Source organism: Maylandia zebra, linkage group LG14 (assembly GCF_041146795.1).
Source record: "Maylandia zebra isolate NMK-2024a linkage group LG14, Mzebra_GT3a, whole genome shotgun sequence".
NCBI classification, from domain to species: Eukaryota; Metazoa; Chordata; class Actinopteri; order Cichliformes; family Cichlidae; genus Maylandia; species Maylandia zebra.
The window spans coordinates 5,217,953-5,241,124 of record NC_135180.1 but is presented as its reverse complement, the minus strand read 5'-3'; the positions used below and the strand labels follow the sequence as shown (position 1 = coordinate 5,241,124).

General features: G+C 41.7%; 1 protein-coding gene across 6 annotated transcripts in view; it reads left to right on the top strand.

Moving 5' to 3' along the window:
* fat3a (FAT atypical cadherin 3a) overlaps positions 1–23,172 on the top strand; it is a 178,326-nt gene that overhangs the window by 51,091 nt on the left and 104,063 nt on the right. For 5 of the 6 annotated variants that reach the window (XM_014411446.3, XM_014411444.3, XM_014411445.3 and 2 more), the window contains exons 2-3: positions 387–3,720; positions 20,207–20,530. In XM_014411446.3, coding sequence (XP_014266932.3) covers positions 414–3,720; positions 20,207–20,530 — 3,631 coding nt within the window. In that variant the 5' untranslated portion in view covers positions 387–413. The remainder of the gene's footprint in view (positions 1–386; positions 3,721–20,206; positions 20,531–23,172) is intronic. The other variant, XM_076892138.1, reaches the window with a different exon arrangement.

The following is a 23,172-nucleotide window of genomic DNA, read 5'->3' as shown; positions in this document are numbered from 1 at the left end:
TTTTCAAGTAATTTAGAAAATGGGTTATGATAGGGTCAAAGTATAGTAGCAATTTGTCTCTGCAGTTATGTTCTATAGTATGTTGATGATGATACAATTCTTCCTAACCATATAATTGTTTTGTTCCTTGACAAACAACCACAGCTTTTTTTTTTCTAAAAGTAGCCGTTGATTGTCGGTATCCACATACTGCACAAGGATGATGTAAGTTTCATTATGGCTGCCAAGTAACTGCACTCAGCTCGGTCATCTCTTTCACCATCTCTACTCCTCTAATGGTTAACTATGGCTATTAACTATGGTTAATTGGCAGAGACTGTGAATGAAAAGAATCCCCCCTCCTGTTGCTGACGTTTCTCTCTATGTCTCTGCCTTTCTTTTTCTAGACTGCTTCAGCATGGAGTTATGATGGAATGGATATGAATATGAGCCAGTGGGAAGGCATTCGAGCCCCTCATCTCCGCCTGGCCTTGCTGCTGCTGTTGGTATTCTTGAAGTCACCACTCTGCAACGGTCAGAACACCCATGGGGCTCCTCAAGATGAATCTCACTTCAGCTTCACTCAGCCTGTCTACCATGCCACAATTTATGAAAACTCAGCAGCACGCACCTATGCCAACAGTAAAATTAAAATGGGCATCCACCTCGCCCAGCACTCCTGGGAGATCCGCTACAGAATCACCTCAGGTGACGATGACGGTTTTTTCAAGGCAGAGGAGTATGTACTCGGAGACTTCTGTTTCTTACGCATAAGGACTAAAGGTGGTAATGCCGCCATATTGAACCGAGAGATTCAGGATAATTATGTATTGACAGTGAAAGCTTCTGTCAAGGGAGAGGCTCTTCTTGAGACCTGGACTAAAGTCAGTATTCAGGTTTTGGATATGAATGACCTCCGGCCTTTGTTCTCTCCTACCACATACTCCGTCACCATAGCAGAGAGTACCCCTCTCAGAACTAGTATAGCACAAGTTACTGCCACAGATGCGGATATCGGTTCCAATGGAGAGTTTTACTATTTTTTCAAGGAAAAAACTGAACTGTTTGCTGTACACCCAACTAGTGGAGTGGTTACTCTCAGTGGAAGGCTTAATGTCGATGAGCAGAACCGTTATGACTTAGAAATTCTAGCGGTGGACCGTGGCATGAAGCTTTATGGAAATAATGGTATCAGCAGCACAGCCAAACTTTTTGTCCATGTAGAGCGTTTAAATGAACATGCTCCACTCATGAATGTCCTCACCCACAGCCCCTCATGGCTGGATAAAAATCTTGTGTATGCAGTGGTTACTGTTGAGGACCAAGATGAAGGCTTAAATGGAGAAATAGATTCCTTGGTCATTGTAGGAGGAGATCCGTCAGAGCAGTTTTTTGTTGACAGAACTAAAGAAGGAGAGTTTGCTATTAAAGCCTTTGAGTCAATAAGTCAAACGTACCCTTATGGCTGTAATCTTAGCTTGCAGGCTAAAGACAGGGGCACCCCACAGAAGTTATCTGCTGTTGAAGTCATCCAAATCAAGGTCGAAAAACATCAAAATTCAGATGCTAAATTTATGCAAGAGTTGTATGATGTCAGTTTAAATGAAATTTCACCTCCAGGTACACTTGTAGTGGCTGTTAAAATCACACCAGAACCTGATGATGCAGAATATATCTTAACAACCTCTGCGGATTCATCCTTTTTTCAAATGAATACCCTAACGGGTGTAATCTCTACTGCTCGCTGGTTCACTCAGGTGTTCCAGGATGTCTTTAATCTTGAAGTAGTGGAAATGGATAGTAATCTCAAAGTTAAAGTGAGGGTAACCATTCAGGATGCCAATGATCACACACCAACATTTGCTCAGTCCTCTTATGAGGTTTTTGTTAATGAAAGTGTACCAGTTGCAACCAGTGTATTAACAATTTCTGCAGTTGATAAAGATAAAGGTGAAAATGGATACATAACTTACAGCATTTCCAGTCTTCAGCCATTACCCTTTAAAATCAATCAGTTTTCTGGTGTTATAAGCACTACTGAAGAGCTGGATTTTGAATCCTCATCAGAAAGCTTTATGTTCATAGTCAGAGCATCTGACTGGGGGTCTCCTTACAGACGAGAAAGTGAAGTCAATGTAACAATCCATCTAGAAAATGTAAATGATAATCAGCCATTGTTTGAGAAGGTAGCATGCCAGGGGATTATTCCTGAGGATTTTCCAGTAAATGAAGTTATTACTACAATGTCTGCAATTGATATAGATGAATTAGAGTTAGTGAAATATAAGATTATTTCAGGTAACGAACAGGGGTACTTTGACCTCAACCCAGATTCAGGGGTTCTTGCACTGCAGCATTCTCTCTCAAGAGCCCATCCAAAGAGTGGTTTATTTAGTTTAAAAATAACTGCCACTGATGGTGAGAGCTTTTCGGATCCTATGTTTGTCAATATCTCAGTTGTTTATGGAAAATCTTCTTCCAAACGTTTCACATGTAAAGAAACAAATGTGGCTCAAAAATTAGCTGAAAAGTTACTGAAAAAGTCCAAAGCTAGCAATAAACCTAAAATTGAGGAAGGTTTTATTGACCTTTTTTCTGTGAATCGGCAGGCACCCCAGTTTGACAAAACATTTCCCACAGATATTACTGTGCAGGAAGACCTTAAGGTAGGCTCAAGTGTTTTCAATGTGAATGCCTATGATGGGGACACAGGTTTCAATGGTCAAATTCTATACTCTATTTCAGATGGAAATATTGATAACTGTTTTACCATTGACATACAGACGGGACTTATCAGTGTGTTCCTACACATGGACAGAGAAAAAAGAGATCGCTATCTCCTCAACTTAACTCTCTATGACCTTGGCCTTCCACAGAAAAGTTCCTGGCGGTTGCTTACTGTCTATATAGAAGATGCAAATGATAATGCACCCCAATTTTTGCAAGAAGGAGGCTTTAGAATTGTCATACCTGAAAACCTAGCCATAGGTACTGACGTCATCCAGGTTGAGGCCATTGACAAAGATCTTGGGCCCAATGGCGAGATTGTATACTCTCTTTTGACAAGCACCACTCAGTTTGGTATCAATTCCACTAGTGGGATATTATATGTTGCTGGCCAACTAGACAGGGAGTTTGTCTCTACGTTTAACCTAAAAATTGAGGCTCGGGACAAAGCGGAGAAAGGAAGCCAGAAGTTTTCTGTAACCACACTGAAAATCATTTTGGAGGATGTAAATGACTGTCCTCCACTATTTATCCCTGCTGTGTATAGAACCAGGGTTCTGGAGGATCTCCCAGTAGGAACAGTTGTAGCCTGGTTAGAAACTCTGGATCCAGATTTGGGGTTGGGAGGCCAGGTTCGGTACTCCCTAGCCAGTGATTATAATGGATGGTTTGAAGTAGACAGGGCAAATGGAGTTATTCGACTCACAAAGGAGCTGGACTATGAGACACAGCAGTTCTACAACCTTACTGTAAAGGCCAAAGACAAAGGAAGGCCTGTTTCTCTTCTTTCTGTTACCTTTGTGGAGGTGGAGGTTGTAGATGTGAATGAAAACCTCTATGCCCCATACTTTTCTGATTTTGCTTTGACTGGATTAGTTAAAGAAAATGCCCGGATTGGAACCACTCTACTCCAGGTCACAGCTAATGATGATGATGCTGGCAGAGATGGAGAAGTTCAGTACTCCATTCGAGATGGGAGTGGGCTTGGAAGATTTGCCATAGATGAAGAGACAGGTGAGTTTTCTTTGAAAATGATATTGCGTGTCATGGCAAATGAGAATTATTGCATAACAGTTTGAATTATGGTTTTAAAACACTATATGGTTGTATAAAATTGTCTAGTGTTGTAACGTTCTTGTTACTGAAGTGTATTGTTTTAACTAAAATAAATAAAGAAGTCAATACAGCGTGAGTTGGGGAACACAGTAACCTACCGTGCTTTTTCAGATATAAAATCTGCACAGTTAGTTATTTTCGCATTATTGTTAATACTCTAACTGCAGCTTTTAGAACACCCAGATAATAATTTATTAAAATAGTCCCCGCTATAAGTAATGAATATGGAACATGGAATATGAAGATATTGTGCAATAAAAGATAGCCGGACCAGGACACAATGACAAAAAGTGGACTACTGGATCAAAAAGGCATAAAAGAACATACCGTATTTTCACGACCATAAGACGCACTGTACTAAAAGGCGCAGTCTCAGTTATGTGTGCCATTACTGTATTTAACATACACATAAGGCGCACTGGATCATAGGGCGCATACAAGTACCGTATGCGTATTTAACAATAAAGCGGGAGCAAACCTGAGTTCGGTACCTTACTCACATTTCTATTACCGGTAATCGTCATCATCAACAACACACAAGCATACAAGTGTGCATATTTAAAAATAAAGCAGGAGCAAAACAAAGTTTGGTACTCACATTTTTATCATCAATCAAACCCATCGAAGTCCTCATCCTCTGTGTCTGAATTGAACAGCTGCGCTAAATCTCCATCAAACATGCCAGGTTCACTTTCTTCACTGTCAGAGTCACTTTCCGTGCCGTGCGGAAATGATGCCGGCTTTTGCGAAAGCTCGAACAACAGTGCCAGCAGACATGTTAGCCCAAGCATCTACAATCCATTGGCAAATTGTGGCGTAACTCGCCCGGCGCTGCCTTCCACTCTTGGTGAAACTGGTCTCCATCGGTCATCCATCGCTCCCAGGCCGCTCGCAGCCTTACTTTGAACGGGCGGTTCACACCGATGTCCAGCGGTTGGAGTTCCTTTGTCAGGCCTCCCGGAATGACAGCAAGCTCACAGTTCATTTGTTTCACTTGTTTTTTCACATCGGCTGTGAGATGGGCACGCATAGAGTCACAGATCAACAGCGATGGTGATGCGTGGAAAAAACCACCTGGTCTCCTTACATACACCTCCCTCAGCCACTCTTTCATCATTTCCTCATCCATCCAGCCCTTTTCATTTGCCTTAATGATGATTCCTGCTGGAAACTTCTCTTTAGGCAAAGTCTTTCGCTTAAAAATCACCATAGGCGGCAGTTTCTGTCCATTAGCATGGCAGCCAAGCACAACAGTGAAAGAAGACTTTTCGTGCCCCGTTGTGCGTATCGCTACCGTGCTGGTCCCCTTCTTCTCCACAGTGTGACTCACCGGGATGTCGAAAGTGAGTGGGACCTCGTCCATGTTTGTGATGTGGCTGGGCTGGATGTTTTTGTCGCCGATGTGTTTGCTGCAGTAAGAGCGGAAGATGGCCAGCTTTTCCTTATAATCCGCTGGAAGTTGCTGAGCTACCGTAGTCCTGGTCCGGATGGAAAAATGGCACCGTTTCATAAAACGAAAGCACCAAGACGGACCTCCTTGGAAATGTTCAATGTTCATCTCTTCAGCTAGTGAAACTGCTTTTAGCCGAATGGTGACCGTCGAAACACTTCTCCCGCTCGTTCTTTGCTCGATGATCCACCGCTCGAGTCTTTCCTCCAACTTGGGCCACCGCGCCTTATGTCCGCGGAAACTCAGCTGCGTTTTCTTGACCTGCCGGAGCTTGTTTTCTAGCTTCCTCCATTTGCGAACCATCGATTCGTTAATCTTAAATTCTCTCGCCGCTGCTCGATTTCCATGTTCCTCCACATAGCTGATGGCCTTCAGTTTAAACTGTGCTTCGTAAGCGTGTCTCTTTGCCATTTTCAGGGTTGTTAAAACAACGATGTCCTGCATAACGCACATACCTGTTCTTTTATACAGGTATGTGCGATAAAGTCAACGCACGCACTTCACCCTTTAGCGTTCTCATGGTGTTCTCTACTACGTCCTCATTACAACACACAGGGCGCACTGCGCTATAGGGCGCGCCGTACTTTTTGAAGAAAATCTAAGACTTTTAAGTGCGCCTTATGGTTGTGAAAATATGGTAATGAGAATAGGGCACTGTTGGAATGATACTACACATGTAACTCCAATGGAAGTGGTTACATGAAGACGATGTGAGACCTATGGAGTCTTTGACACTGAACATCTGGACTAATGCAGAAACAACTAGTAGCTCAGTGCTCCAACATCTAGGAGGAGATTAACGAGGTACAACACAAAGGGAGAGCCAGGATGTCAGGTCAGGGGGCGATATCATCATCCCGGTCTTTCAATATTGGGTACCAAGCCCCAAGAGCAACAGATGTGTTGACTGTAGTGAGTGTGAGAGGAACTGACCTAGCGATAGAATCATGGCTAATCTGGCTAAGTGGCCAACTACCAAGACTATGTTAAGTATCCTCTGAAGGGTACTAAATGAAGGAAGTAAATGTAGCATTATAGACAATACCTACTGTGACCATCACAGAAACAATCTACACCATAACATGGAATTACTATCTATCTGCATTTGGTAAATGGTAAATGGCCTGCATTTGTATAGCGCTTTTTCTAGTCCCTAAGGATCCCAAAGCGCTTCACACTACATTCAGTCATTCACCCATTCACACACTGGCGATGGCAAGCTACATTGTAGCCACAGCTGCCGTGGGGCGCACTGACAGAGGCGAGGCTGCCGGACACTGGCGCCACCGGGCCCTCCGACCACCACCAGTAGGCAACCATGGGGTTAGTATCTTGCCCAAGGATATTTGGCATGCAGCCAGGAGGCAGCCTGGGATCAAACCACCGACCTTCTGATTAGTGGCTGACCTGCCCTGCCACCTGAGCTACAGCCACCCCAGTGGCAGCATAGTACTTTTTTTCCAATTATTTTTTTAAAAGTCAGGTCAAGGCTCCAAAAGCCCAAAGGCGATATGAGGGTGGCGGCTCACAACAGTTTTTGTTTGCTACATGGATCATTTTAGTTCAGCATCTTTCCTTTTGTTAGATTTCTTCAAGAGTTCAAAATGTGTTAATTACATAAATAAAATGTAATTTTCTCTGTAGCACTTCATGGATTTCATAAGCAACACACCTTAGTTGCTCTGTGGATTCTTTTAAAAAGCAGTTAAAAACTTTTCTGCTCAAACAAGCCTTTTGTTGATCTACATATTTTATATTCTTTACATTATTTACATTTGATCTTTTACATTGTGTATATTGTCTATTGTATTGTTTATTTTAATCTTTCTCAACTCTCCTGGAACGCACGCTAATTCTTCTTAAATGGAAGGATTCAGGTCCACCAGTGTTTGTTCATTGTGTGAGAGAAGTAATGAAGTGCTTGCAGATAAAGCATTTGAGATACAGTTTGAGAGGGTCTCAAAGTAAATACTACAAATCCTGGTCATCCTTTATTGAATATGTGGAGAAGTTGTCATTTACTGAAGTATGATGTAATACTGCTTTTTATCTGTGGGGTTTTTTTCTTCTTCTTTAAAGCCACCTACTCTCTGTAACAAGCCAACAAGAACTGCACACAATGCAGCCCCCCCCCCTTTATTTATTTATTTATTTTATTTTATTTTTGTTTTCTACCCTGTTCACATGGTAGTATTTCTTGTTTGTGTGCATAGATTATACATTTTCCTGCATCCAACTGGTTTGCCACTGTGCGCAAAACTGTGGTTTGCGCAACCTGTTTCACAATGGCAATGTTTGTAATTGCAACTCCAGTTATATTTTTCTGTATTTTTGTTAAACTGGAAAATTATAAATAAAGTTGTCAAAAAAAAGAAAGACCTGGAATCAGCAGGCACAATTGTTTCAAAGAAAACAATAAGTCCACTACCATGACCTGTATGCGTGCTCACAACACAAGACTCCATTGCTGACAAAAGCATGTTGGAGTGTGTTTAAAGGTTGCTGAACAACAGCAGAATATAGTCTGGTCAGATGAGACCAAACCGAACTCTTTGAATGCCATAACACACATTATGTTTAGTGGTCAAATGTCACCCTAAAAATACCATGCCAACAGTGAAGTCTGGAGGTGGGAATATCATGGTGTGGAGCTGTTTTTCAGACCTGAGCAATGCATGCAACTCACTTTTTTCTACTCAGGAGGCATTTTGAAGCTGTCATTGCTAACAAAGGCTTTATATGAAGTATTAAATATTAAAGTAAAAGCAAGTAAGTAAAATTGTATTTGTATAGCACCTTTCAAGACAAAAATCACAAAGTGCTTCACAGAAAAACTAAAACATAAAAACAGAAATCAACCAAAAGCAAGTTAAACTGATAGTTCTGTCCTTGGACTGTCCTCTGCGCATAAAACCGTCATCCTTTACTGTTATAAGTAGTTATTTAGCACTCTATATTTGTGCTAAATAACTAGAGTCTGTTGTCTCTTTTTTTCTTTTCTGTTTCTTAGTATAATAATAAGGTGATGGGGTATGGAGGGGAAACCATAGCTTGCTCTTAATATATGTATTAATATAGATATACTTGATCTACTGGTGTCTGTTGTAAGCTTAAGATCAGATGTCTTTCCTTTCTTGCACACATTCACATTTACACAAACATCCTGAAAACCAATAAGCTCTCCTTGCCATTCTTCCATCCACTCTGTTCAGCGCTTCACAACACAACACCCTGAACCTGTTGAACCCCAGTGCCCCCCATCTGGTTTCACAGGCTGCACCTCTAGGTCTGTTATTTAAATATAGACATATGGTTTGGTAAGTGCAGACTTCTCCATTCACCTGACGGCATGTACACGGAAAACAATGCCTCTGCTGAAAGCACAGATCTCACAGATTTTAAACCTGCTAGTTTCATCACGCTCCAACTAAAATTGCTGAACCAACAGCAAAAGAAGACCTAAATTATGCTTCACTTTTGAAAGACATTATCATGAATTCTGTCTTACCTTTGCTGCTTTGCTTCCAAAAAAAAAAAGAAATTGCGATAAAACTGCATTTCCAAGTCTGTTTCAAGAGCAGTTTTCCATTATAAATCACTAGTTTCTGCCTTATTATATTGTTTTTCTCACAGATGCAATATGCGTCAATCTCCTGTTGTGGACAGTGCAGCCGTCCGCTTTTAAAAAAATCTTTTTTGTTTTGGAAAAATTACCTCTGACAAGAAAGCCTAATTTGCTCTTTTTTCTTTGTTTTCTCTTCTGTTTTTTTTCTTCCCCCCTTTCTCACTATCTCTTCTCCCCTGTATTTTTCTTTCTCTCCCTCTCTTTCTTTCATTCTTTCTCCCTGTCCTATCCCCTAGTCATGTCTGTCCCGTCTGTAACAACCAAAAATCAAATCAAATAAATACATAATTATAATAAAGGTCAATCAAATGGACGAATATGACAAGGCTACGATGATCCACTTGGTAAAGTAAATCCGCTTGGCATCTTTCTTGGCTTTCAGACAACAATTCTAATGGCTAAAGATCCAAACGGGACAGGCAAAAAAACAAAAACAAACAAACAAACAAAAAAACCCACAGCAAACATGGAAACAAAACTTTCAAAATAAAACAAGAAACATGAAGAGACTTGAATTGGGAGACGCAAGCTTGACAAAAGAGATAGAGAGAGGGAGTGAGAGAGGGCGAGGGACACAGATGAGAAAGACACAAGGGGACCCTACATAGATGAGGAGATGACACATGACAAACACGAAAAGACTCATAAACATGGAGACATAGGTGAAATATAAACTAAAACTCAGCTAAATCCTAACTAATAATGACAACACAAGAACTTAACATGTTTCCAATATAACATAAGCAGGGCTCTAGACTAACTTTTTGCACTGGTGCGCCTAACTTTTTTTTCTTAGGTGCACCAGCACAAAAGTTAGGTGCACCCAAATCTTTCAACCGCATCACTTAACATCACAGTTTTACATGTGCACTCTTTTGAGGGGAAAGTTGCTGCCCATACAGACAATATTAATTTGCAAATGATTAACTAACAATCTTGTCAACACAAAGTTCTTTATTTGGAGCACCTTTCTACAAGAAAGATAAGTTACTGAAAAAAGTGCTTGTGCTTAAAGTGCACTTTTTGGCAATATTGTAGGGAATAATAAACTTAATCATCATCTCGGCCTCCTCTGATGACCTGTTTACTGCTGCCTGCCGCTTAAAGGAAGTAGGGAGAGGGGTAGGGATGGGTATCGAAAACCGGTTCTTGTTGAGAACCGGTTCCCACTGTTTCAATTCCTTGGAATTGTTTGACATTTTTGCAAACGATTCCCTTATCGATTCCAGTCACCCCGAATGACGTCACCACGTTGCGGAGCGTCATTTACCTGGCAGGAAACACGGCGCGTAAGCGGCTCAAACGCTCAAAAGTTTACGAGAACGGATGACAACAGGGCAACTTGCAATACTTGCAAAGTAGATACTTAATTTAAGGGAGGAAACACTACGAATATGCAAAAGCATTTGCTCACAAAACACGTGATCACCTTAAATGAATGTCATGTTTTTAATTCCGCTCCGGACTCGTGAATCTCAACCCAGCAGCAGCGGTAACGTTTGCACATCCTCTCCCGTTAATGCGGCAGGTAAATAATCAACTAACAGTGCATATTATATTAGCGCAATCTGCCTTATTACTAAACCTGCCATTACTGTGCATTTAGGTGACCATGATAAGAGAGACACACAGAGTCTGGCTCAGATGCTGGCAGTTCTCGCTGCAGTCTACCGGTAGCGTCTCTTTTCAGGCCAGGATAGACGAATGTCACCAAGCAGTGACTAAGTTTGTGGTAAAAGCCTTGAACCAGTGTTGCCAACTCCTCAGTAAGGAAAATCGCTATTGGTTGTCCTAGAAGTCGCTAGAAGTCGCTAAATGACGTCATTGCCTAATTTGCATAATTGGTCATGCTAATCTAATTGTAACCTACCGTATTTTCACGACCATAAGGCGCACTGTGCTAAAAGGCGCAGTCTCAGTTATGTGTGCCCTTACTGTATTTAACACACACATAAGGCGCACTGGACCATAGGGCGCATACAAGTACCGTATGCGTATTTAACAATAAAGCGGGAGCAAACCTGAATACGGTACCTTACTCACATTTCTATTGCCGGTAATCGTCATCATCAACAACACACAAGCATACAAGTGCGCATATTTAAAAATAAAGCAGGAGCAAAACAAAGTTTGGTACTCACATTTTTATCATCAATCAAACCCATCGAAGTCCTCATCCTCTGTGTCTGAATTGAACAGCTGCGCTAAATCTCCATCAAACATGCCAGGTTCACTGTCTTCACTGTCAGAGTCACTTTCCGTGCCGTGCGGCTCCTCGGAAACGATGCCGGCTTTTGCGAAAGCTCGAACAACAGTGCCAGCAGACATGTTAGCCCAAGCATCTACAATCCATTGGCAAATTGTGGCGTAACTCGCCCGGCGCTGCCTTCCACTCTTAGTGAAACTGCGTGGAAAAAACCACCTGGTCTCCTTACATACACCTCCCTCAGCCAGTCTTTCATCATTTCCTCATCCATCCAGCCCTTTTCATTTGCCTTAATGATGATTTCTGCTGGAAACTTCTCTTTAGGCAAAGTCTTTCGCTTAAAAATCACCATAGGCGGCAGTTTCTGTCCATTAGCATGGCAGCCAAGCACAACAGTAAAAGAAGACTTTTCGTGCCCCGTTGTGCGTATCGCTACCGTGCTGGTCCCCTTCTTCTCCACAGTGTGACTCACCGGGATGTCAAAAGTGAGCGGGACCTCGTCCATGTTTGTGATGTGGCTGGGCTGGATGTTTTTGTCGCCGATGTGTTTGCTGCAGTAGGAGCGGAAGATGGCCAGCTTTTCCTTATAATCCGCTGGAAGTTGCTGCGCTACCGTAGTCCTGGTCCGGATGGAAAAATGGCACCGTTTCATAAAACGAAAGCACCAAGACGGACCTCCTTGGAAATGTTCAATGTTCATCTCTTCAGCTAGTGAAACTGCTTTTAGCCGAATGGTGACCGTCGAAACGCTTCTCCCGCTCGCTCTTTGCTCGATGATCCACCGCTCGAGTCTTTCCTCCAACTCGGGCCACCTCGCCTTATGTCCGCGGAAACTCAGCTGCGTTTTCTTGACCTGCCGGAGCTTGTTTTCCAGCTTCCTCCATTTGCGAACCATCGATTCGTTAATCTTAAATTCTCTCGCCGCTGCTCGATTTCCATGTTCCTCCGCGTAGCTGATGGCCTTCAGTTTAAACTGTGCTTCGTAAGCGTGTCTCTTTGCCATTTTCAGGGTTGTTAAAACAACGATGTCCTGCATAACGCACATACCTGTTCTTTTATACAAGTATGTGCGATTGTCCCGGTATATACGATCAACGCCCACACTTCACCCTTTAACGTTCTCATGGTGTTCTCTACTACGTCCTCCTTACAACACATAGGGCGCGCCGCACTTTTTGAAGAAAATCTAAGACTTTTAAGTGCGCCTTATGGTCGTGAAAATACGGTATGTTGTTGGAGAGAGAAATAACATCGTGGAAGAGACATAAAGTGAGTAAAAAACGTCCTAAATGCATATAGAGTTTATTTAGAACTACAAATTAAATTTATTTTAGCAATTATTGTTTTTTTTTTAATGTCACAATTCCAACCCTGCTCCTTTACCCGGGCTTGGACCGGCAAAAGTGACCTGAAATAGGCACTCTGGTGGAGTTACTTTGTGTGTGTGTTTATAAGTAGTTTTAAACCTTGTGATCCACAAAACAGCATACGAGTAAAAGAAGAACTGACTGCGTTACAGCACCCACTGCTTGTTGAGAGTAAAAGCGATACGCGCTTTCACGTCTTTTTTTTAGAAAAAAAGTCGCTAAGGGGTCTGAAAACTCGCTAAATATAGCGACAAAGTCGCTAAGTTGGCAACACTGGCTTGAACCCATTTGCCACAGCAGATGCCCCCAATTTTAGGTAAGTGAATGTGTTTAATTGTAGGCAGGGACATTACTGGATATTCTTGTGTAATTGCTACTGAATAATTTATGTTATGCTTTGTTATTGATACAGAAGAATATTTATTTTATTATTTTACATTTACAATTTTTTTTCCTGGGGACCCTGTGACACTCCATTGAAGAGCCGTAGGCTGGATCTCTTAAGATCTCACTGTTGGGTTTGTAAGGCCATGTTACTCCTAAATTTCTATCTTGTTCAAAGAGAAGATATAAAAATATTCTGCAGTAGAACAAAAACGTAACAAAACCATGAATCAACATAAGAACATTACCCGATGCTGCAGAAGTGAAGCAGAGTAATGTTACAGAGACTTTATTAGAGACATGGCTAAGCGTTTTGTAATTTGGCATCACTGTAAAATGTTTATATTTCTTCAGTATTGAACAGCAGAAATGAGGCTTTAGCGACCGACAGCGCTGTACACAATGGTAGACTGGTGTGTAATAAGCAAATGAATAATGCAGAAAACAGAGATTTAAGATGGGGAAACTGTTCTTGAAGTGCATTTTGGTCTGAGAGGGACAAAACCTGTAGCTCAAAATCTGTGTGCTGTCGACTCACTGATGCGTCAGGTCCACACTTTGTGTTTACATTTATCTGGAATCTGTTTACTTTCTCTCATTTACTGTTTTAGCTGTTTGGTGGTTGTTGAAATAGGTTGGTGACCTCCTGGCATTACTGGCAAAATGCATTTATATTTAACAATTGATTCAGGATTTAATGAATCAATATTGCGTTATTCAAGCTAAAATCAGTTTTAACCCTCTCAAGGCAGGCGTTGCCGATTTGCAACAGTTAAAAACTAACAACCTAATTACTCCACATACATATTTTATGAGGTTTTTTTTTTTACTCAGAAGTACCACTGCAGGACTTGGTTGTGCATTAGCAACAAAAAGTTTAATTTGAGCCTGAGAGGGTTAATCGGAATATCGATTATTGAAACCCACCCTACTACTCACCTCTATCTATCCGTCTGGACTATCAAACGCACATACATGTAGGCCAACGGGAATATCTGGACCACAGCCAATTAAAGAGGTCCCACCCCTGACTATCTCTGATTGGTTTAGACCACGATTTGGGCATAATGTATGTTTGTTTGTTGTTGAGCACACGGACTTTCAGACTTGCGGGCACTTTTTAAAAAAATTTCTTTTACTCAAACGGCTGGTCGCACTGGTGCAACCTAGGATTTTTTTTTAGTTGCACCATTGAGAAATTAGGTCACATTTGCAACTCAATTGGTCACACTGTAGAGCCCTGATAAGAAATCAAAAGTACAAAATAAACTCAAAATGCTGGGTCACAAACCCAGCCCCCTGAAATGTTATCCGCTTAAGCCTAATCTAAAAAGTGGAGACGATGTCTGTCTTTCAAATTCAAACTGGGAACTGGTTCTACTTAAGAGGGCCTTGAAAGCTGAAGGCTATGCCACACATTCAAACTGCTACAGCACAGTTCTTTTAATTTCAGTGGTAGCAAAATATTCTGAACTGCTCTTTGAGCATTTTTGGAGGAATAGGATTTAGTAATAAATTGAAAAAAATTGCTTAAGTTGTTGAATGTAGAAAGGTCGATATGAGAGAAAACCTTAAGTAAATTTCAGCAGTTATGAAATTTGCGCCACTTTATGACACGTGTGCGATGGATTTGAATATTCATCAAGTCATTACTAGGTAAAGCTTAAGGACTGCTTGGCTTAATGGGGCTCTAACTCTTTGTCAGGCTGGCTAAAGTGCTGTTACTGTAATTCAAAAAATTAAACATTATCTAAATATGATCACTCAAAAATAGTGTTTTTAGGGAGTACTGTTAAATGTCCATTTCCTAAGACATATATCAGGACAGTTCCAGAGTTTGTTAAAATAGAATGCGATCATTTACGATCCGGGATTAATATTACTGACTTACCCAACTTGACACTGGAGACGCTTGGATAAGTGCAAATTCTATTTTATTCACACACTTTGGCTGAAAATAACACAGCTTAAAACTCACTGCTCCTCTGCTCTGTTTTCATACATCCAGCTCAGTACTCTCCTTCTCCCAACATGCTACTGTTTTTAGAGACAGCAGAGGCATGATTAAATATCTACCCACAGCTGCGTCAAGCAGACTCCCCTACCAGTGCCTCTGAACCCACTGCACCACCCCTCCACTGCGGTTGAGCCTTATATATTGATGTTAAAATAACCCACTATATAACTTTTTTTCTGAACTGAGGACTAGATCAGATAAAAAGTCAGGGGAGAAGTAAAACTGAACACGCTGACATCACACATGGACATGAACCTTCAAAGTAAAAAAGGAAATAACTGTCATGAAATGCTGTGTGGCAGGCAGGAGATGAGGACTCAAAGTGCAGGACTCAGACTCAGGGGATGAACTCAAAATCACAGCTTTATTTGCTGGTCACAGAAAAACGAGCATACAAAGTAAACTAAGCTAAACTGGGAAACAATGAGCTAAAACTCACAGGGAGATCCACACAGCATGAGGGACGACGCGACACAGACTCAGAGAAACACAGGGTTTAAATACACTGGGAAGCAACGAGGGGAATGAGACACAGAAGGAGAGCACAGCTGGGGGAAATAAGAACTGACAAGACAAGGAAGCGTAAACTGAACACATTCACATAAGACACGGACCTTCAATGTAAAACAGGAAGTATGACACAGAGACGCGAACTAGACTAGGGGAGACAGAGCAACTAAGAACACAGACAACACCAACAACAAAGAGACACAGAGGGCAGCTACTAAATACTCAGAGAACTAAACAGAATACAAGAAAACCAAACTAAGACACTACACTAAAGAATAAGCTGGGACAACAAAGAGAACTAAGAACATAATACAAAAAACTCAGAGGCACAAGAAACTCAAAACACTGGGTCACAGACCCAGGACCGTGACAATAACAACACAAAGACGCAGACAAGACTCTAAACTACACCTGCAGGAAAAACGAGGACACCAAAACAAAACCTAAGAACTAAACCCTTAACTAAACTGAAACATAGAATTCTAATAATAGTCAAGGAAGAACAAGAATCAGAATATAATACAAAATACAAAATCAAACCAAAACATGACAACTCAAAATACTGGGTCAAACTGACCCAGAACCGTGACACATCAAGTATTTCGAGATGTACAGCTCTGCAACACATACAAGTGAAGAGAAGACCATACTTCTTCAGTTCCTTTCTTGCATCCTTCACATAGAACAGTCCAAAGCAATCCATGCCACAATATGTGAATGGAGGGGTAATTTCCATTCTGTCCTCTGGCAAATCTGCCATTTTTGGATCTTGTGTGTTCCTTCTATACTTCCTGCATGTGACACACTTAAAGATATGTGAGGCAACTGCACTGCTGCATCCAATGACCCATATCCCATTAGATCGCAATTCATTTACAGTCATACCTCTTCCTTGATGCTGTACTTTCTCATGATAATGCTTGATCAATAAAGAAGACACGTGACTTGTTTTTGGCAGAATGGCAGGATGTTTAACACGTGGATGAAGATCACTTTTTGTTAAGCGGCCGCCTAATCTCAGCACACCCTGCTCATCCAAAAATTGACTTAATTTGCATAGCTAGTTTGTTTTGTCTTTGGATTTTACGTCCTTGCATTGCTGTAAATTCTTGATTTCACTGCTGAATGCTTCTCTTTGGACCAATCTGATTATGAAAAGTTCAGCTTGTTGTCTTTCCTCAACACTTGTACTTCCATTGAGTTTGGGACCAAGACCCTTGACTTGCTTAGCATGACGTTTAAGACAAGCAATAGCCTTAACAGCTCTTTTCCAGTCAGAAAACTTAGTCAGGCGGTCCAACAATGTTCTATTTAACCTTGCACCTGGTGTTGAACATCTGAGCCCTTCGAAGTTCTGGATCATTGTCACTAACCTCTCCCACCTGAGCATCTCTGGTGGGTAGCTCCTTTTCCCACAGAAAGTCTGGGCCAGTGAACCAATTTGAAGCAACGAGCTGATCTGCCGATAACCCTCCTGAAGCATGGTCCGCCGGATTGTCTTCGGATTGCACATGATACCATTGGTTGAGTTGAGTGTTTCTTGACAGTTACTCTGAACTGAAAGTCATCAGAGGATACGCACCATTGCACACCCAGTGCTCTTTCTAGGAGCGGCTCCCCTAAATCTATGTCCAGCTCTTTGACAATGTCAGCACACTGTTCCTTTGGTATTGACTCCAATACCTTCTTGCTGTTGGGAATGAACTTGTGTAGTCTAAGCTTGCCTGCACTGCAGAACTCTCTCGCTTCCTTAATCAGCTCGATTGCCTCAGCATCAGACCTTACACTCACCAGTCCATCATCAACATAAAAATTTCTTCAGATGAACTTGACAGTGCTTTGGCTAAATCGATCCTGACCTTCTGTGGCTAGATGTTTAAGTCCAAAATTGGCACAGCCAGGTGAGGAAGCTGCTCTAAACAAATGGACTTTCATCCAAAAAACTGATGGCAGAGACTCGAGATCACCATTCTCCCACCATAAGAACCTCAAGTAGTCTTGGTCTTCAGACTTTACATGGAATTGATGGAACATTCATTCCACATCACACATAACAGCGACTGGGCCCTTTCGAAATCTACAAAGAACTCCCACCAAGGTGTTTGTGAGCTCTGGCCCTGTAAGAAGGTGGTCATTCAATGATATATCTTGAAATCTTGCCGAGCAATCGAAGACCACTCGCAGTTTCTCTGGCTTTTGAGGGTGGTATACACCATGGTGGGGAATACAGTGGGGCAAAAAAAAGTATTTAGTCAGCCACCGATTGTGCAAGTTCCCCCACCTAAAATGATGACAGAGGTCAGTAATTTGCACCAGAGGTACACTTCAACTGTGAGAGACAGAATGTGAAAAAAAAAATCCATGAATCCACATGGTAGGATTTGTAAAGAATTTATTCGTAAATCAGGGTGGAAAATAAGTATTTGGTCAATAACAAAAATACAACTCAATACTTTGTAACATAACCTTTGTTGGCAATAACAGAGGTCAAACGTTTACTATAGGTCTTTACCAGGTTTGCACACACAGTAGCTGGTATTTTGGCCCATTCCTCCATGCAGATCTTCTCGAGAGCAGTGATGTTTTGGGGCTGTCGCCGAGCAACACGGACTTTCAACTCCCGCCACAGATTTTCTATGGGGTTGAGGTCTGGAGACTGGCTAGGCCACTCCAGGACTTTCAAATGCTTCTTACGGAGCCACTCCTTTGTTGCCCGGGCGGTGTGTTTTGGATCATTGTCATGTTGGAAGACCCAGCCTCGTTTCATCTTCAAAGTTCTCACTGATGGAAGGAGGTTTTGGCTCAAAATCTCACGATACATGGCCCCATTCATTCTGTCCTTAACACGGATCAGTCGTCCTGTCCCCTTGGCAGAAAAACAGCCCCATAGCATGATGTTTCCACCCCCATGCTTCACAGTAGGTACGGTGTTCTTGGGATGCAACTCAGTATTCTTCTTCCTCCAAACACGACGAGTTGAGTTTATACCAAAGAGTTCTACTTTGGTTTCATCTGACCACATGACATTCTCCCAATCCTCTGCTGTATCATCCATGTGCTCTCTGGCAAACTTCAGACGGGCCTGGACATGCACTGGCTTCAGCAGCGGAACACGTCTGGCACTGCGGGATTTGATTCCCTGCAGTTGTAGTGTGTTACTGATGGTGACCTTTGTTACTTTGGTCCCAGCTCTCTGCAGGTCATTCACCAGGTCCCCCCGTGTGGTTCTGGGATCTTTGCTCACCATTCTCATTATCATTTTGACCTTGATCTCACCTTGGGTCAACACACCTGAACCACATGATTAGTTCGTTACCAGGCCTCTGGAGAACTGCAGGAGCTAATTTAGCCATTTAAATCAACTGTGTTGGTTGAAGGACATATCTAAAACCTGCAGGGACACCGGCCCTCGAGGCCTGGAGTTGCCCACCCCTGCTCTAGCTGATACTGCGTGGCTTTTTGGTTCCATCTGTTGCTTAACCAGTCAGGCAACTTGGCTGTCAGTTTTTGATTTTCAATGCCATCATCAAGAATACGCAGACTCTCATTGTGAGCCATGGCACATTCACAACTGTGTAAAAAGTCCACAAATTTCCTTACGTCAGCGCTCTCTCTTCACGCTGTTTTTGGCCAGTCATGTAATTTGTCTCGGCAGGCTTTTGGCAATCATAAAAGGCTGGCTGTATCGCTCATTGAGCAGTTCCCATGCAGCATCATATGCAGTATCTGAACCAATCAGAAAATAACCGTCTAATGCCTCTCTAGCCACTCCTCCAACAGATTTCTGAAGGAAGAATATTTTCTCTGAGCTTGGAATGTTTTTCTTTTCAATTAGAGCTTGGAAGGATGACTTCCAATGATTAAACTTGAGTGGATCACCACTAAAAACTGTGGGCTCTGGAATAGGTAGCCTATTTGCTGATATAATAATAATGGATTGGATTTATATAGCGCTTTTCAAGGCACCCAAAGCGCTTTACAATACCATTATTCATTCACTCTCACATTCATACACTGGTGGAGGCAAGCTACAGTTGTAGCCACAGCTGCCCTGGGGCAGACTGACAGAAGCGAGGCTGCCATATCGCACCATCGGCCCCTCTGGCCAACACCAGTACGCAAGTAGGGTAAAGTGTCTTGCCCAAGGACAGAACGACCAGGACAGAGAGCCCGGGGATCGACCTGATTGAGTCAGTCAGGCTATACAGACCTATAGGATAAATACTGTTTATAAATACATTCATATTATGATCATTCTCACTGTACTTTATGTATATATTAAAAGGAAAATCTTTGTGTATTTTAATGTATATAGTAACCCATGTGTCCATAGTATAGCATTTTCCGTTTTTTTTAATTTCCAGGCTATTTTTCTTATTTATTTTTTATTGTTTTCTAATGCATCTCTAATTCACCTTTTCTTGTTGTCCCTTGCGCTGCTGTAACAAGTGAATTTCCCCAGTGTGGGATTAAATAAAGTCTATGTCTAACATAAATACAGAGACATGGAAACATGGATTGTATTACTCTGATGGATGTATCAGAGCAACTTGGGGTTGTCCTCTTGCCCAAGGATTTTTGGCATGCAGACTGGGGCTAACATTGAGCCACCAATCTTCGGATTATTAAATGACCTTCTCTACCTGCTGAACTACAAAATGGAAATGATTCACTGAAATTTCTATTCTTGTTTAAAATAGAACTAGCCAGTTGTACAGCTACAGTGTAAAACAGCTTTGGCATTACTTGAATAGGTGGCATTTCTTTTTTTGATACTTTTGTAGTAAGCTCTTGCTCTTGTTCTTTTTGTCTTTTCCCCTATTAGGCGTGATCTACACCACTGATATGTTGGACCGAGAGAGCAAGGACTCCTATTGGCTAACAGTTTATGCCACCGACCACGGTGTGGTTCCTCAGTTCACCAGTATTGACGTATTTATCCAGGTGGAGGATGTTAATGACAACGCCCCGTTGACTTCTGAACCTCTGTACCGAACCTCAGTGCCTGAGAATTCTCCACGTGATGTTTCTGTAATCCAGATCGAGGCTCAAGATCCTGATGCCACACTCTCCACTACTGCTGAGAGGCTCAACTACCGCATTATTAGTGGAAACCCACAGAATTTCTTCACCGTCAATACCCGCACTGGTGAGAAAGCATGTGTGCATCTTTCATCAAAAAGGTAGTGCTATATGTTAACATAAGCAAATTTAATTAGAAACCAGGAGTTGTAATTATAGGTTTAGGTTATAGGTTATTTTTTTCACTAATGAATTATCTTTCTTTTGTCTGCTGTGCATAACAAGTAGCAGTAACACTTACAGCTTGGTAATAAAGTGATAATAGCAGGGTAACAAGGCAGAAACAAGAACCTAATAATATGGTAATTTCTAAGTTATTACCACTAAATTACAAAGCAGTAACCAATTACTGCGACAAAATGTTTCTCCCACTCAAAACGCTATGTCCAGATGAACAGAATCAACCTTTAGGGATTTACTTAGCTTGATAATTGAGCATGCATCAAGACATCCAAGTAATTTAATCCTAACAACAACGGTTACAATTGAGTAGAAGTATACTGAAATTCATGTAATTGGATAATAGACCCCCAAAACTGGGGGTAATAATGTGGAAATAAAAACATCCCCATGAGGCAAAACCAATTAGTAGTAGGTCTCTCAAAGTCCACCATCATCTCCACTGTCTTGAGCAGGGTGAGCTCCAGGTATGACATGTTCAGTTTTTTCTTAAGGAAGTACAGGAGAATGTCTATGGTTTAAAATATGTAATTGGCTTCAACAATTGAAATTACAAGTTTACAGCGCTGGACCTCGGTGTGAAATCAGCCACCTGCCTCACATGAAGGATGACCTTCAGATTGGGCTATACAGTTTTACAATAACAAGTATTATTATGACTACTTCCGGAAGCGGCATGGCGGTCCCTCTGTCTCCCTGTGAATCTTCTCCTCTCTCCGTTCACATCTGACCTCGCCCGTATCTGCTCCTTTCCTGGAATAAAACAGAGAAGACGCCTCCCTGCCTATACTTGATTATTAATATTATCCTACTAATTCTATTTATCTATTCTATTTATTCTATTCTGTCTAAGTTTGGGACATTCTGTTCGGACTCCCTTGGCTCAGAAAATATCATCCTGACTGTTAACCAGTTATGTGTAAGCATGTTCTGGACCAGACAGTGGATTCATGGATGTACCTGTCATCCATGAACTTAAAGAGTTTCACAGATTATTCTCCTGAGGAGCATCCATTAGTGTAGAGGGAGAAGAGCAGTGAGGAAAAAACATACCCCTGGGGGAGGCCAGTGCTGATGGTCTTAGTGGGATGTGATGCTTTTTCAGTGCTCACCTGCTGCTTGCTTGTAGTCATTTAATCCTTTGGTGGACTTCTTTGAGATCAAGATGACAGTGGAGCATTTGAAGCAGGAGGGGACTTCACACAGCTCCAGAGATCTCTTAAAGATGGAGGCCAGTTGGTTGGCACAGACTTTCAGATAGGAGGGAAACACACCATCAGGTCCTGGAGCTTTTCTAGTCTTCTGTCTCTGGAAGAGCAGACACACATCGTCCTCAAGGATCTTTAATGCAGGTCGGGGGTCAGAGGGGAGGGGGATGAGGGCTGCAAGTAGTTTTTTTTGTGTAGGCATTAGGTGAGGGTGAGCCGGTGGGAGGTATGAATGATTGTCTTTCAAATCTGCAGTAGAAGGTGTTAAGGTTGTTAGCCATTCGGCTTCTCTTCAGGGTGCTGGGATGCACTCCTGTAGCTGGGGATGTGCTGCAGGCCTCTGAAAACTGGTGTAGGGTTGCTGGCTAAGAAGTTGTTTTTAAGCTTCTCCCTTCAGTTCCTTTTACCCTGATCTTCTTGCTCAGCTCATTTCTGGCCTACTTGTACAGGGCCCAGCCCCTGCTGCTGTAGGTCTCCTCCTTGGTCCTTCTTGGCGCAGCTTCTTCAGAATTGGAGTGAACCATGGTTTGTTATTATTGCATTTGCAAAAGGTCTTAGTCTGCCCACACAAGTCTGCACAAAAACTTATGTATGATGTCAGTATGTTCATTCAAATCGGAAGTTGCAGCTTCAAAAACACTCCAGTCTGTGCAGTCAAGGCAGGATTGTAATTTGTCCCAAGTGCTTGGTCCACTTCTTCATAGTTTTAAGTTAAGTTCTTCATAGTTTTTAAAATAATTAAAAGTATTAGTCATTGTATTGCCATGTAGATATATCATAGACAGATCACTGAAAAATATAGCCATTACAGACGTAGTAATGCTAATGAGAGGAAAGACCAAAGCATAAGCCAAAACAAGTCAAAGCTGGCCGACAGTTTGAATTGACTGATCTAGCCTTCGTTCAAGTCCGCCCTTACTTCCATGTTTTTCCGGTCGCCAGCACCACGGTGTGAAAACTTTAAAATGGACCCAGAAATGTCGCTCCATTTTTTGTACATTTTTAGTTCTCTTGGAGCTAGAAAAACTTTGTCATCGCCGGCATGTTTTGTACCTTAAGCTCATCAGAGACAATCATATGCAGGTAAAATAATTTCCTTTAATCTACACGCATTTAGGAATTACTAGTTTCATGGATAATTTCAGTGCCTGAATGATTGTGCACATTTACTGTTTCATATAAAATGTGTAAACTAAATCTCTTTGAAACTTATAGAAGAACTTTTTCTATTTCTATTTATTTTCTATTATTCATTTGATCCTGTAACTTATTTGTGTGCATAGATAGGCTGTAAAAATGTCACAAAGCTGAAAACATTGTT